The sequence below is a fragment of the Triticum aestivum genome, chromosome 3B, assembly GCF_018294505.1.
Source record: "Triticum aestivum cultivar Chinese Spring chromosome 3B, IWGSC CS RefSeq v2.1, whole genome shotgun sequence".
NCBI classification, from domain to species: domain Eukaryota; kingdom Viridiplantae; phylum Streptophyta; class Magnoliopsida; order Poales; family Poaceae; genus Triticum; species Triticum aestivum.
Genome location: NC_057801.1, coordinates 404,464,783 through 404,481,808, shown reverse-complemented (window position 1 = coordinate 404,481,808; position 17,026 = coordinate 404,464,783). Strand labels below are relative to the sequence as shown.

At 45.5% G+C, this 17,026-nt stretch overlaps 1 protein-coding gene across 3 annotated transcripts; it reads right to left on the bottom strand.

Moving 5' to 3' along the window:
• Positions 1–7,006: 7,006 nt before the first annotated feature.
• On the bottom strand, positions 7,007–16,410 carry LOC123070079 (amino-acid permease BAT1 homolog). Of its 3 annotated transcripts, none has more exons than XM_044493096.1 (3): positions 16,106–16,376; positions 12,255–14,561; positions 11,804–12,183 (listed from the first exon to the last, which is right to left on the bottom strand). In XM_044493096.1, exons 2-3 carry the CDS (start codon positions 14,550–14,552, stop codon positions 11,995–11,997), a joined length of 2,487 nt encoding a protein of 828 aa, XP_044349031.1. In that variant the 5' UTR covers positions 14,553–14,561; positions 16,106–16,376; the 3' UTR covers positions 11,804–11,994. The 3 variants fall into 3 exon arrangements, with proteins under 3 accessions (XP_044349032.1, XP_044349031.1, XP_044349030.1); XM_044493095.1 differs by lacking the exon at positions 16,106–16,376 and adding an exon at positions 15,010–15,850; XM_044493097.1 differs by lacking the exons at positions 11,804–12,183; positions 12,255–14,561 and adding an exon at positions 7,007–7,274 and having other exon boundaries at positions 16,106–16,410.
• Between the last annotated feature and the right edge of the window lie 616 nt (positions 16,411–17,026).

Sequence of the window (17,026 nt, the reverse complement as noted above, 5' to 3'; positions counted from 1 at the left end):
CCATGAAATCTGTCAAAAGGAGGACTCATTTACTCATTTATATGCACAGGGTAGGTACCAGACGCCAGGGTCCTTGGCGTCTGGCTATAAGTCAGGGGACCAAACGCCAGGGTCCTTGGCGTCTGGCTATAAGTCAGGGGACCAAACGCCAGGGTCCTTGGCGTCTGGCTATCGACTGACACCAGAAACAGGGTAAAGCAGGGGAGCCAGCATAGGGTAGGAACCAGACGCCAGGGTCCTTGGCGTCTGGATATAAGTCAGTTTTGTCTTTTCACTTGTAGTCTCGAATAACAAACATACATAAGCATTGCATAGTCTTTTCATACCACTATAGTTGAACACACACACAAGGTTCATTACCACGTTTGTCTACGATAATAGCAAATGACAAACATAGTTCATGACCACGATGGTCTACGATACAATGTCTCGAATGACATAGCAAATTACAAACATAGTTCAAATTACACAAATAGTCTCGAATGAGAAGTTCATCACATACAATGAACATCACATATAACTCGGTTTCCTGTAGCAATGCAAGTCAACAACCCTTTTCCATTTCCATTCTTCCAGCATTTCTTGGATCTTGTCATCATCAGTTATGTCAACCAATTTTCTTTCCCCGGGGCCATCTGACTGCCTCCTGCTGACGTAGTACACAAAATCCTCTTCCTTCAACCCTTGCTTCAACATGAATTTAGTCTTCAACCAATCGAAAGTGAGGTCCACTTCACTAACTTGCACAATACATGGAGACAAGCCTTGCACATGAACAACAGGGCTAAGCACCCACTGAGTTTCCTTAGCCATCTACAACACACAAATCTCTTAGTAGCTAACCTATGATACATTAGACCACGAGGAAAACAAACTAGGGTTTTCACAAAAGTATGATAAATTAAACCAACCATAAAATGGGGGTGGAGTTGATTTACCTTCTAGTCTCGAAATCCTGAAGATCCAACGGTGAAACTGGACCGATTTATGAGAGATCTGAGGGGGGGGTTAGGGTGCTGGATGAGGGAGTGACGTTGGCTGGGCTAGAGGTGAGAGTGGGTGGATATGAGTGAAATGAGAGGGGTAGAGGTGGAGATGAATGGATGAGAGGGCTAGAGGTGGGCCCAAAAAATCTTATCCATCAGACAGATAACTGCAAGAATGCTCTCTGGACACCATATGCCATGGACCTTGGCGTCTGGATGGCCATCAGACACACCAGCCAGCTTGCCTGGTCACCTGCGCGAGCAAAGCAAGCCAGACGCCACGGTCCCTAGCGTCTGGGTATGGGAGGAAGACGCCATGGACCGTGGCGTCTGGGTGTCCATCAGACACACCAGACAGCTTGTCTGGTCACCTGCGCGAGCAAAGCAAGCCAGACGCCAGGGTCCCTGGCGTCTGGGTGTGGGAGGCAGATGCCATGGACCGTGGCGTCTGGTGTCCATCAGACACACCAGCCACCTTGTCTGGTCACCTGCGTGAGCAAAGCGAGCCAGACGCCAGGGTCCTTAGCGTCTGGGTGTGGACCTGGTGTTTTTACACACGCTTCTGTCTTTTGTTAGTGTTTTTTCTTAGCAACTTGTAGCAAACATTGTTAAATATGAACAAAGCATGCTAGTCTCAACCAAAAATATGAACAAAGCATACTAACTAGTCTCGAATGACGAACATAGTTTGCACATAATCTCAAATAGTCATGGACACAAGGTCTCGAATAACAAGTTCATACATTAAACAAAGTCTCGACAGTTCATGGACACAAGGTCTCGAATAACAAGTTCATACATTAAACAAAGTCTCGACAGTTCATCATCGACGCCGGTGCCTTTCCATTTGTCTACTGAGTAGTACGGGGCCACTTTCCCTTCTTGTCACGTGCCTCGTCCTCCTCTTGTGCATCGCGAGCCCTTGCAAGTTTTCTTGCCCTCTCTTATTGACGAGCCTCCTTCTCTTTGCGTGCCCTCTTTTCCTCACCTTCTTGCTCTCACGAGCCTCCTTCTCACGACGCTCCCGCTCCAATCCCCGTGCATAGGACTCCTCGAATAGGCGCTGCCTCCGTAACCAATCTCGACGTTGGTCCTCTTGGACATCTTTTGGTACCTCGTGATCTATCCAAGTGAAGTACTTGCAAAGTGGAGGAGGGGACTACATATAAACCATGTTTTTGTTAGACATATGAGTGACAACCTGTTGATGTTTTTTGAATGTACACCTAACATACCGGTGGTATGTCATATGTGTTAGTTGGCCTTCGACGATCATGTGCATAGTTGGGACACACGAAAAACCTTCTACCTTATGTCCATGACTTGTTGCGGTCAGTGGACACCTTCAGCTTACAAACATCAGCACACCAACATGATGGTGTGTGCACATCCTTCTCCTTCTCCTTGTCCAAACTGGCCTCAATCCACGTCTTCGGCATGTCATCTTGGTCCGCGCACGCCGGCCTCGTCCTGGAACCGGATGAAGCCATGCCTACAAAAAGAACAATTGTTAACACAAGACATAAAGAGAGTAAATGCGTAAATACAGTAAATGAATAAATGCTAGGAATTGTATGAACAAATAAATACCATTATTATTAGATCAACCATCTGGATTAAGCAAAAAACCGAAGGCCGATCCATTATCAACCATTCCTCTACGACGACCACCATCTTGCATGTCCGCTCATTGTGTCCCCCTTCACCGCACACCCCACAGTTGATAGTGTCAGGAGCCTCCATGAAATGACCGCTATCAAATTGTTTCATGCCAGTGTATCCAGCCAGGTCATCCATATCACCCCTGAACCTCTTAGTTCTCCTTCTACCCTTTGTCTCCACCTTCAGAAGAGGGTCTGGCCTAATATGAGGGCCATGGTACTCAGGCCACTGTGATTGGTCCAAGAAAGGGCGAAATCTTGGCGCCCATGTCAACCTAGTAGCTTCCAGATGGAACTCTTGCATCTGCACGGTTTTTCCATCACAAACATGTATGTTTCTCGCCTTCGCCGCCGTTATCAAATGCGAGCATGGCCAATGATACTTACTAGGCCTCTCGCACTGGCACCACCGAGTCTTCAGTTTCACCTCAAATGCAGCACCATCATATTGTCTACCGTCTCGTGTTGTGCCACCTGGCTCATCAATTTGATAGATCATTTCAATTCTATCGAATATGATAACTTGTTGCCGTGAAGACTTGCTTGCTTGTAACTGCAACCATTCATCAACCTTTCCCGGATAATCTTTTTTTTCACCTATCCATTTTGCAGTCTCTTCAGAATGCCTCTGAAAGTACTCATTAAGCTTGAAGGTGTACTCCACTATTGCAGTCACCGGCAATGCACGAGCACCCTTCAACACATTGTTGAAACATTCTACCAGGTAGCTCGTCATGTCGCCATATCGCCAACCACCATCGTCATGAGCGCGTGCCCACTTGTGCTTCTCGCTTAAATTCCTAGTTAAGAAGTCTTTTCCCCCTTCGTTCATCGCTGCAAAGAGTTTGTTGTACCGAGCATCGAAACCTTGGGTGGTGAAGGCCACACATACATGGGTAAGGTCTTTGCTGAGCTCCTTGCTCTTACATGCCCGGTAAAAGGTGGCCACGAAATGCCTCATGCACCATCTGTGGTGAAGCTTTGGAAATCCTGAAATAACAATGTCCATTGCCTTGAGTATGCCATGATGCCGGTCCGATATGATGCATACCTCCCTAGCCCCAATCACGTTATGCCTAACATGACCCATGAACCACTCCCAGTTGTCTTGGTGCTCGGAAGGCACCAAAGCAAATGCACACGGTAACACATTGTCGTTTGATGAGTGTGCCATTGCTACCATTAGTGTGCCCTTGTATCTACCGGTCAAGAACGTGCCATCTATAGACAAGACCGGACGACAATGCTGAAACGCCTCCACACATTGTCCATAACTCCAGAAGGCACGGTGGAACACTCCCTCATGATCCTCAACCACATGAAACATGCCCGGGTTCCTATGTGCAATGGGGGCCAACAACCTTGGGAGCTGGTTGTATGCTTCTTCGTAACCACCATACAACATCCTAATAGCATTTTCCTTTGCCTTCCATGCCTTCCCATACTTGACTTCATAACCAAATTGTTTTTTCACCGTCCGCATGAGAAACCTCACTTTCACAGTGGGATCAAAGCCTATGTCTTTCATCCATTTGTATCCGAGATACTCAGATGTGAGTTGACGGTGTGTCTTTCTAAGTCGTTTAGATGGAGGTTTGCATCTATGAGTGGCAACACAACTTTTTAACACCCATTCTTCGGTTTCTTTAAGCTTTCTTGCACGAACCTTCCATGGACATCCTTCTTGCTCACACACCACGGTGTAACGCAACTTCATGTCGAAGTGCTCAACATAAAATGGCCTATGGTTTCGAATGTCATAGTCAGCCAACCAAAACTTCAGCATAGGCAAGCTCGGAAAATTCACTCCTTTCTTCAAATAAGCATTCTCGTCCTCATTCTCCACCCTTGGTTCTCCTGGATCCGGGCATGGTGTTGGTTCAATCGCCGTCATTCTCATTCCACCGTCAACAACAGCTTTATGGGCAAGGCTAAGATCTTTAAACAAGTGAGTTCTTTTTTGTAAGCCCGTCAGCTCAAAGTGGATTTGGTTCTCCTCCTTTGTGAATCCATCCTCGTCCAACTGTTCAACTGGACCCTCGTCATCCGAGTCATACGCATATTGACGCCTAAAAGGCAAGTCACGATCCATGTCCTTTTGCGCTATGTACGCATCCAAGTCAATAACATCATTACCATGAAACCCTTCCTCTTGCTCTTCGTCGTCATCATAAGGATCTTCATCCTCTTGAATTACTACATCACTAGCAATCACCTCAACTTCATTTGCTTGGCTAGTTGGTGGTTGGCTAGAAGCATTGGGGGCATACAACTCAACCTCATTTTCTTTAATAGATGGTACACGGGGATGTGGTGGGGGATAAACATTGGGGGCGTCAACCACAACCCTATGCTCAACAAGTGGCACCATTGTCCTCTCGCTCATGTCATCCATTGGGGAAGAGACATGCCGGTTCAAATCAAAGGTAAACCGAGGAGATTCGACCTTGGTGGCAAACAGTTCAAGTGACTTGTCTTCCGATTGGGATACTTTTTCCTTGTATACATCCCAATGCAAATCCGAGGTGATAGGCATACTTTTCAAGCGAGATTTGGCTCCAACTCCAACATCATACCTTCCTATTAACTTAACATCAACATTGGTGTCCATCCACTTCAAAACTTGTCTCACTTTTGCAACAACATCCTCATAGCTAGGGCTTGTATCAAAAACCAATGGTTCCTCACCCGTGTCGGCATTGTTACTCAAGAATGCCTCCTTGTCAATGTAATGAACATTAACAAGTCTCTCCATCTAAAAATAACATGAATGCATTTAAGACTTCAATGAGAATTGGTGTTTATCCAAATACATCTTATTATATCCAAATCATATCAACACTAAATTATTGGTCATGTCCACAAAAGTATCACTAATTAACACACACTAAGCAAAGTTAACCCTAATCACTAACTAACCCTAACCACCAATCTTTCTACTCAACAAACATATATTCCTACTACACACCATGCATAGCACTATATTATCAAAATTAACCAAGCCATTCACACTAACATATGGGGGAGAAAACATGAACTAGGGTTCCACCAACATGTATAAAATGCAACCAAAATAGCAAGATTTAACAAAAAATAATTGGATGATTTGGGGGAGATTACCAAGAGCAGCAAAGTGATGGAAAGATCCACCTAAGGGATGCACCTTTTGGAGAGGATTTGAGGGGGAGCTTGAGGGGTGGGAGAGAGTATGAGAGCTCCAAGTCTTCTTCAAGCTCGGGTTGTGGATTGGGGAAAGTGTGTGGGGTGGGTCCCACACACTCTCCCGTGGGGTTATCCAGTTACCGGGGCCAGACGCCAGGGTCCTTAGTGTCTGGCCCCTTTGCCACATCAGCGGGTCAACGGGCAGGCGGGCAGTGCGGGCCAGGGGCCAGACGCCAGGATCCGTGGCGTCTGCTTCGCAACCCAGACGCCAGGGATGTTGGGTCTCCTAAAAAGGTCAAAAACGAATTTTTTTTATAAACGAAGTCAAATCGGGATTTTGTTAGCCAGAGAGGTTATAACAGTAATTTTGTCCGGGGTGAGGGGAGACTAGCAGCGGTGATATATGTAGTTGCCTGCTGCAGAGGAGAGGAGAGAATCGCGGGGTGCAGTGAGTCAACTGGAAAAGTGCGGTGGGCACCCCCCAGATGTGGGGTTCGTTACTCTACTCTGGATGGAGAATCTGCCAACTAGGATGGTCGTCCCGTGGATCTACTGTGGATTCTTTCCCAAAAAGAATGTGGATCCTATATTTGGGACCCCTCTGCTAGTCTCAAATTGAAATACGCCCACAATATGAGCTTTCTAGTCATGCAGCATGGGCTCTTGGTTCCTGTTGAGTTGAGTTCAACAGGAGGCCCCATCGACCGAGCTCATTGTAAAGAAATGAATCAAAGCGATTTGCACGCTCTCTTTCCAGCAATCCAGCTGGGGTGCACCCATTCGATTCAACCCATCGGGATTCGTACGTTGCCATGTGACCGAGATTTGCACGCTTCACACGCGCCTGCTAACAAATTTTGCGCGGCATCCAGGCTTACGCCCCCTCCCATCCCAGAGAAAGGAAAGAAAATACTCCCATCGACCACGTATGTTTTGTGAATCCAAATATCGGCTTAGAATTGCCGATCGAGCACGTGATGATGATTATCCTTATTCTTACGTGCCACGACAGCAAAAAGAGGCGCATATATGCTGCTCTTCGGTACAAGAGACGACAAGAGACAAGTTTCGCCGACTGAATCAATCATTAGAGGCTAGTGGATTCGAGGCGACAAGGAGCTCCCTTCCAAAATAGATCCCAACTTTATACTGACTTTATTCAAAATGAGACATGCTGAGAAAATCAAACAAGTAAACTTACCAGCCGGTGAACCAGGAGGCGAGGGGGCCCCAACGTCGCTCGCTGCAGAGCCTGGCGCTCCAGAAGTAGAGTCCACCGGAGGTGGGGTAGGCGGAGCAGATCTCGGCCATGGCTAAGCCGACGATGATGGTGAAGATGCCGGCGATTGGCCAACCGTACACCATGGCCACCGGTCCACCAAACTCGAGACCTGTCCCGTACAACGTAGTGATGCCCGTGAGGACCGATATGATCGAGAAGGTCACCGAGAAGTTGGACAACAGCCTGCATGTGCAACATGAGTCATCCAGCGACACAACACATCTTTATAAGATGCTTTCGTAAGTGAAGCATGTGGAGCGGCTTCTACGGCCAACACAACAGTTGAAATGAAGCTACATCGGTCCAAAACTAAATAATGAAGCTGCATCTTTTTTTTTAGAGAAAGCTACATCTGTATAAACCTTTTTTTTGCAAGAAAATTTATGATCTATTCATTTAATAGAAATTACATTCAGATCTGTAGATCACCTAGCGACGTCTACCAGCACTGAAGCGAGCCAAAGGCGCGCCGCCGTCATCGCCCCTCCATCGCCGGACCGGGCACAACTTGTTATAGTAGACAGTCAAGAAGTCGTCGTGCTAAGGCCCCGTAGGACCAGCGCACCAGAACAGCAACCGCCGCAGATGAAGAATAACGTAGAAAGATCTAATCCAAACACACACGAACGTAGACGAACAACGATGAGATTCGAGAAAATCCACCAAAGATAGATCCACCGGAGACACACGTCCACACGTCCACCAACGGTGCTAGACGCACCACCGGAACGGGGGCTAGACGGGGAGACCTTTATTCCATCTTCAGGGAGCCGCCGCCGTCTCGTCTTCCTGAGCGGGACACAAACCCTAGCAAAACTGAAAGAAACGACTAAAAATGTAGTCCTCCCGCCTGCCCTTGCCGAGATCCATCGCGCCCCATGGCGCCCCATGGCCCTAGGGCCACCGGAGAGGAGGCAGAAACCCTAACTTTTTTGTGAAGGAGGAGGAGGGGAGGCGGCGGCTAGAAAGGCTTCCGTATTACATCTGTAAAAACTGATTTGGGCCGAATTTGTTATGCGGATAATTCAGCTTAGTTTTGGGGCTTGCATATGAATATGGAGGCTCCTATTTTACATGAATATCGAGGGCGCTACGTGCTAGCAAACAAGCCAACGCGCATCCCCCTTCCCCAATGCTTCCTTTTGTGCGGGTCGATACATAAGGCGGGACGCCCCTATTTTTTCATTTTGTTTTTCCTTCTTTCAAATAATTTGGGATTTGAAAAAGTTTCAAAATTTTAGAATTTTGAAGAAAACGTTCAGTATCGTAAATATTTGTGGATCCAAAAATAGATATTCATGATTTTGAATACATGTTCGTGTTTTCAATAAATGTTTATGGCTTCAAAACAATTCAAAAAAAATCGTGGATTACATAAAAAATATCGATAAAAATAGTCATACATTTCAAAAAAGTATTCGTCAAACAAAAAATGATTTTCAAGATTCGTTCCCAAATTTAAAAAATGTTCGTCTATTCACAAATATTTGATCATTAATAAAAAAATAAAAATTCAGAATATGTTTGTGAATTCAAAAAATGTTCCCAATTTTAAAAAACATTCATGAATTTTTAAAAATATTCACGAATTTTAAAAATAGTTTGCATTTCATTAAAAAATTGTGAGTTCAAAAAAAGTTCACTAATTTGAAAAGATGTTCGCAAAATAAAAAAGAAAGGAAAAATAAAATAAATAAAGGAGAAAATGAATATGGAAGAAAGGATATAACAAAAATGGAAAATGAAAAAAAAAGAGCACGAAAAACCAAAAATAAAAAAAACACAAAAAAGTGAGGGGGAAAACAGTCTTGGAAGGCTTTAGAACCTTCCCAAAATCGGAAAGGAGTTAGTTGGGAACAGGCTCTCTATTGAAAATATTAGCACCATATCGTTTAATCTAATCCATGAGTAAACGATGGCAATCACAGCTTGTAACTCATATTGATACCTAAGCATGTGAGTATGTATAGTACATAGAACCGAGACATTTATGAACGCAACATATACGGCTAGCATATGAACGAGTAAATAGGGGATAAACAAATCATACGCTCCGGTTGGCCAGGCCAACGCGACAGTGGCAGCAGCAGCCTCTGCGTCGTCGACCATGGTGTCGATGCAAGGAAACTAGTGTAAGAAGAGGAAGACGGAGACGGGGACACATCGGGAGCAATCGCGCCGAAACGCTCCCAAAAACCTTATTATCGTTCTCCCGGGCAGGATCTCGAACCACCAACCGTGCACGCGGTCATCGGGATGGGATCGCCGAAAGCAGCACAAAGAGAAACGGTAGATGACGGCTAGAGTTATGCAAAGAGGAAGTGAGTTACTTAGGGTTCACTCACTGGCCAGCACCTCCTGATATAGGCCATGACACTTCCATTAGCGGCTTGTTAATAAATTCACAATCAATTAACCATTCTTGACCAGAAAAAATAAGACTCGGCTCGACTCATTGCCGCAACTCGCAGCGCGCGCGCCATGACGAGGCTGGCGGCAGAGGTGGAGGAGCACGTATGTACAATTCCTCTTACCGAACTCCAATGACATGTGGTAGAGCAGCCCTTATAAAGGGGATCTCACTCTTACCACTATGGCAGTATGGTACTAAACTTTTCACCACTTGCCATACATCTAAATGGGTCTTAGAGGTTAACGAAGGATTATAGTCTTATATAGACCAAAGCTCGTCTATAATCCAACACCCTCAGTGTATACACATGGTACGCGCGCCAAATAGGATTGAGGATTGGCCATAAAAATGCCATTGGCTCAGCCAACCCTATGAATCAAATTGTATTCCAGTGACCATCAATCAATAAAACCCAGTGAATCATGCTCAAAATAAATAAATATGAAAATTCCTAGACAAAAATGAATCTTTTTTTTCAAAAATGTCATCTATTCAAAAATATTTATTGATTCATAAAATAAATTCCAAAATTGAAAATATGTTTGTGAATTCAAAATATATTCATAATCTGAAAAATATTCATGAATTCTTAAAAACATATTAGCGAATTTTAAAAAATGCTAAAAAAAAGAAAACAAACATGAAAGAAAGAAAATAATGAAAATGAAAAGGAAAAGAAAAGAACGAATGGAAAAAAGCAGAAAAGGCACGAAGAAGAAACACAAAAAAAGAGGAAAAATGTTCTGGGAAGGCTTTAGAACCTTCCCAAAATCGAAAAGGAGTTAGTTGAGAACCGGCCCTCAGTGTATACATATCCTACGCGCCAAATAGGATTGGCCATGAAAATGCCATTGGCTCAGCCAATCTTATAATCCAAATTGTATTCCAGTGACCATCAATCAATAAAACCTAGTGAATTGTGCTCAAAATAAATAATATAAAACGCCTAGAGAATAATGAATCTTTTTTTATTGAGCGAAACAAATGAATCCTACTATGGTATAAAAAGAGACATTTTACGGTGCATCAGATGAATTTTGGCCGTTCATTTTTCTGTATGGATGGCCCCGATATGAAAATACTACTTCAGATTTCTGGTAGTATATTTTGCGATCAGGGGTAGTTTCGGTAGTTCACTGTTTAACGAAAACGCGGGCTGGTTCCCCCGAAAAACAAGTGAAGGGCATTAGTGGAATTTAACGTCATCATTTGTTTTTTCAATAGCCATCGTCGCCCTTCCTCGCCCGCAGTCTGACGGCCGACGCACACAACCAGAATGAAAGGTCAAAGGAAAAGGGCGACCGATGGCGGCGCTATGGCGACAGGACGACGGCGAACCCCGGTCGCCGTGAGTGCCCTCCGCGCAGTATTTGCGGTCGGTATGGTTTGGCGCCCCGCCGTACCCGGACGAGCCAGCACCGCGGGCGCCGCCCCTCCCCGGTGTCCTAGGCGGCTGTGGTCGGCGGCTAAATGTCCCCGCCGTTCGTGTTCCCCTCCTAAGCTGCGGGATGTGGAGCGGGTCGCCGATGGGGAGGACTAAGGCGAGACGTCGCCGGCATGCCCCGTCGCCGTGAAGGCCGTACGCACCGCCGACCAGTGTCGTACAGATCTGTCGCGGCCGATGCAGGTACTCGCATCCGACCTATCGATCCATTGGCCCCCATTTCTTTTGTCCATTTCCTAAGCTAGCTTCTCCATCGTAAAAGCTGATCCAGCCATGGTCCTCGAAGGAGGACGAGTTCCATCGCACCAGCCTGATCCAGCCATGGTCCTCGAAGGAGGACGAGTTCCATCGCACCAGCAGATTTTTTTGTATGTGATATTAGTGCAGAGCATTTTTAGTCTCAGATTCCAGAGAGGATGTTTCTGTTTCAGTGCAGAGAATGTTTAGTTTCAGATTCCAGAGAGCATGTTTCAGTTTCAGTTTCAGATTCAGTCATAGTCATAAGTTCAGTCTAGTTAATTAGTACACCTGATAAACACTCAGAGGTTAGGCAATGGCTAGTTCCCAAGTTGGTGGCCAAGAAAATCCTGATCACCGATTAAATGGGTAAGCAAACAGGACAGCATTTGCCTATCATTCATTGGCATAATACAGAACTGAAACCCCAGGTTTAAAAAGAATGTGTTGCTTCCAAGGACACAAGTAACAAGGAAATTGCGACCGGAAGTGTAAAGCCACTTAGAAATTTGGTTTTTGAAGCACATCCTATAAACCAAAGGGAATTGCATCATTAAACAAAGAATACAAGATTTTGTGTGTGAAAGACTTTAATTAAAAATTAATGTAGATATTCAATGCAGATAAAAGTAGTAAATGTACGGCAATTTGCCGTATATATGAAGTAGCACAACCAAAAAAATTGTTTGATACATCTCCGCTGTATAGATAAAGTAATAAAACTGAAAACGGTGTGGAAACCTTCTTCGGGGCAAAAACCACACCACGCCCAATCCTATTAACTCTACCCTAAGTCTAGCGCCATACAACTATAGTGCGGAACCATCGTCTCCTGAGACATCTCCGCTGTCGTTGTGTCCGTCGTCACCTCCGAGGTCGAGGTCTTCTAAATCATCTTCTAAATCAACTGCTGGTATGGCCTTCCGAACTTTCAACTCATTGTGAGGTGAATTGAGCAAGGCAGCAGCAAGCCATCTTCTGAACTGTCTTATGTCATCCTGCATAGGAGGTAGATGTTAGGACCCTTTGTATATGTGAAAGTTAAGTTAGATAGGGAAGATGTAGGCACCTGGTTGAATATAGCCGACAATCTCACTCCGGTCCAATATTGGATGAATTTCAACACCCAGAGAGCACAGGAACAGCCATCTGTTTGCTGTGGCACTTCATAGTCTTTGATAGGCCACGAAGCCACTTGAGTGTCCGGCCATGTACTTCCTTGCATTCCATTTTGCATCACTGCTATATCAATATGTGTTTCCATCACGAAGTCATTCTTTTTTGCTTTCAAATTCTCCAGGAATGGCTTCAACCTCTTATTCGATTCTTTGGCTGGTCTGCCTTTGGGATTTATTATTGGTTTAGGGTCTTGGACTTGATCTGTAAACCATTGCCGCGCCCCAGAAAAATAAGCCGGCATAGGAACAAATGATGGCGTGCCAGTATTCCCATCATTTCTGTTGCCCTCGTCCAATATGCTCCTCAGGTACTCCATCACCTTTTCTGACTGCATTTCACTAGCTGAGGCCGTGAATAAAGCCTCACTAGCCATATTGCGCAGTTCATGGTACTTATCCATCTGTTCTGACCATATATGTGTATTGGCACTCCTCACAGAACGGAAAGCAGGCTTGGCTTGCATTGTCCATCTAGCCTTCACACAACATGCGGGGATGGTGCATATCCCATTGTACTTCAAAACGCAAAATATATGAGCACATGGAAAATCCTCGCTTTCCATCTTCCTACAACAACAATATGCACTTTCCATCTTAGATCCATCAAAAATACATGTGACATGGAACCTAACGTGCACCGACTCTTTGCGAGCAACTCCATAGCTAACCAAACCAGTGTCCTCTTCCACCTCAAGTACATTCCATCTTGATAAGTTGACAATCTCGGCCTTCACCTTACTGAACATAACAGGGGTATAAATAGATGAGGCACTTATCTCAAGTGGATCGGCAGTCAATCTAGTGAAGGGGATTGTGTGCGAAGCTACAGCGTCCAATGCTGCTTCATTCCTACGCAAAACTGACACACAGTGTTCAACGTGTTGCACGAGATCAACGAGTTTCATTCTCCTATTCAGGTGCACATGAAGCCTCGAGTTTAGAGACTCACTCCTCTGATTGCTCAACATCCCTAGGAAATACCTTCCCTTGTTATATGCTACAGACCACTTTTCTCTCAGCTCGTACATCCTGTGAATCCATGCATCTTTCTTTTTCCTTGTGATTCTGAATCTCTTCTTATAAGCCAACCAGCGTCTCTCAAACTCATGAACCTCCATGGCATAGTAAATAAATTTCCTAAATTCCTTAAGCTTTTCCTTTCGGAGGTGAAGCACCATATTCTGCTCGATATGCCAGCTGCACAGACGGTGATATGTGCTGGGCCAGACTGATGATATGGCTTTGGCCATTGAAGCGTCGCCGTCTGTGATCGCTGAAATGGGATGCTTCTGGTGCATTGCCTCCAAAAAAACCTGAAGCAGCCACTCATATGAGTCAGCCGACTCGTCGGATACAAGACCAACCCCAAACACGACTGTGCTGCGGTGATGGTTCAGCCCCACAAATGGAACAAATGGCAACCTATATTTGTTTGACCGGTATGTGCTGTCAAACACCACCACACCACCAAATGCAACATAGTCCAAGCGAGATTGGGCGTCTGCCCAGAATATGTTCTGCAGATGCCCATCACTGTCTGTGGTGTATCTGTAAAAAAAATCTGGGTCTTTCATCTGTTGTGCTGTCATGTAGTTCAGCATAAATTGAGCATCGCTACCTTCTATCTTTTTCTTCTTCTCCAACGCGACATGGTTATACAGATCGCGAGATATAAATCCAACCTTGCCCAAACCACCAGCCTGCTTCTCCATCACATCCATTATCTGATGTGTGCGAAGTCCACCAACCGAGTACTCAATGACATCCGCCTTCTGTGGATCGGTCATGCCACGATGAGACCACAAGAAAGGTGACAACTCAGGATTTATGAATGGATGGCTATGTTGGTCAACAAAATTCTTTACAAACCACAACCCAGTGCTTGCTTGAAGCTCAACCTGCAAAAGAGCAGGACAACCACACCGAGAGAGTGCCCTTGGTGTCCTTTTCTTGTCGGTTTCATCAAAGTGCTTTACGTCACGATATCCTTGTTTGCAACACACAAACGTCCTCCGGTATGCATTTTCTCTGTTTCCCTTATATTTCAGATCACCCTTTCGAACACCAAACCCTTTGTTCTTCGCATACCCTAAGTAGAACTTGTACGCTTCGTTCTCACTTTTAAATGTCTGCCTGACCATCGAGTCGTACTCCATAAATTCATCTATCGAGATGCCTTCGCCAGCCATGCCGATATCCTGCCATAAGAAACAGCAAAACCTGTGACATATTTATATGAAAGAAAATACGCTGCAACTAAAACATATTAATTATATATTGTCAACGATTATAATCTGTAACTGAACCAATAATCTCTGACATCCTTACTAATTTTCTGAGCAGCCAAGAATCCTACTGACCATAGTAATTTAACCCATCGTTTTCATGTTCTAAGAAATCTATATTATGTTCTTGTACAAAGTAACATGCATCCCACAATATCAAACTCATAATCTGAGAGTTCTCACACACACTACTATTCCTTGCTAGGAAAAAAGAGAATAACTAGGAACCTCACACACACTACTAATCCAGCATCCACACGGACAGAAAACCCAGCAGCCATTTTCGAATTTGTATTGCGTGCACAGCCAGCATCCATGTGCGCCCAGCTATGGTGTTTGGAGAGCATCAGAGGCAACGTACCTATGCGAGGGATCTCAACCACGACGCGCGGAGGAACCGATCTCGGGCGCCGTCCGAAGATCCTTCGATGGAGAGAGAGGGCCGCCGGGCGGCGCAGGCCGGCTGCGCCGTTGAAGATCTTGGGGCCCGTCCAAGATCTTGCGGCGGCGCCCGCAGGGCGGGAGACGGAGCGGCCGCCCCAGTGCGACTCAGGAAACGGCGACCGATGGGCGGGGGAAGGAGCGACCGCAGGGCGGGAGAAGGAGAGGCGGCCCCTGTGCGACTCAGGCGACGGCTGCCAGGCAGAGAGGCGGCGGCAGAAAAATGAAGAACGCACGAGAAGTGAAACCTACGAACTAAGATAGGGCAATTCTATTCCAGCTGTGATTACTTACGTTAATAATCACAGCAATTACCCATATTATTAATTAATAACATTATCATTAAGAAAGGACTAATCTACCCTTACAACCAATTACTAAAATGTCCTCAAGAAAAAAAAACAGGGATCAATAATGACCATTGGATCAACCATATACTACCCACTATTTACAGGAGTATGATGCACCGTAAAATATCTCTATAAAAACCTTAATGTCAAAGAATTAGTACGCACAATGTGTTCAAGAAAAAAAGTACGCACAAAACTTTCTAGAAAAAATTAAGCACAAATCCTCTCAACCATTTGGCGCATCTTCTACGAGTCCGACTTGCATTTGACAAAGCAAGGAGCACAGCTTCCGCAAGCAACCCATCCGTCGTTGACACTTGACAGAGCGAAACACGCAACCAGCAGTGGCTAGCTAACACGTAACCACATCAAACAAAGCAGAATTCAAGTACGCCTTGCCAAAGCACGTCTAAATGTGTTTTAAGTATTGCACATTTAACTGATTTTATTATGTAAAAATCTGTGCGGATGTTTATATATATATATATATATATATATATATATATATATATATATATATATGATTAAGTCGCTTAGATATGCAATAGATGTGCCCTATACACCCATTGAAGTAAACTAAATTCATAGATCGACAGGATCGATGTGCCAGCTAAACAGAGCAAACAAGATCGGCATGTTCGATTTCTGAATCAGTGGAGTACGTACGAGAGATTGCGCTTGAGCTGCGGCTCGTAGCCAAGCAGCCTCAGCTTCTTTGCGTCGTAGTCGTCGCCGCCGCCGGCGGATATCACGGCGGCATCGTCGCCGGCGAGCCGGCTGTAGCTGCTCTGCCCTGTCATGCTCACTCTTCTTCTGCGACCTTGAGACTGGGAGGGACGGGTGATAGCCTACCTCAGCTAACTACCACTCCGAGATCCAGATGCTATGCCAATGACTCATGACAGTACGACGGAGCTTATAATGGGGAAGACGCCAGTCCGGGAGTGCGGCGAGCGGGGGACTCAGATTCCGTAGAGATTCTGGCCATGTGTGGCTGCACGTGGGGTCAATCTCTTGTCTCTGCAAGTGTCTCTTCTCCTCGTGGGGAATAATACAGAGGCGTTGTATTATGATACTTTATCCGTTCTATAATGTTTTGTCTACCGTGTATGAATTTGTCACTTTACTAGCACGATGCCCGTGCGTTGCAACGGGGTATAAGAGCATCTTCGACCGTTGGCCCCCAGAAGACGCCTAAAATCACCGTCTGGGGGCGAGCCGACGCAAAAAAACGGCCTGGGGACGAGTTGGTCCCCAGTCGCCGGCTCCAGGGCCGCCCCAAGGTGCGTCTGATTTTTTTTTTTGAAAAACAAGTTCGACAAAGTTCGGTTAAACACGGCTAAATTTCGGCAAACTTTGGCATATATTATTCGCGATGCGTTACATAGCAAATATAACTAAAAAAATATCACTGAACGCGGAGTAGTCGCCGTCGTCGCCGCCATCCTCGCCGCCGTCGTCGTCGTCGGCCTTCTCCTCCTTGACGCGGCCGTCCCTGCTGGACCCCTGCCCGGCGTCGCCATGCCGAACTGGTGGCGGCGGCGGCGCGTCGTCGTCGTCGAGGACGACGACTCCTCCTTTGTCGCG

Excerpts from the sequence above, each read along its gene's own strand:
- LOC123070079 (XM_044493096.1), bottom strand. The coding sequence starts at position 14,552 with ATGGCTGGCGAAGGCATCTCGATAGATGAATTTATGGAGTACGACTCG. Across the intron at positions 12,184-12,254 it reads TGTCGGCTATATTCAACCAG|GATGACATAAGACAGTTCAG; the intron begins GTGCCTACATCT and ends CCTCCTATGCAG.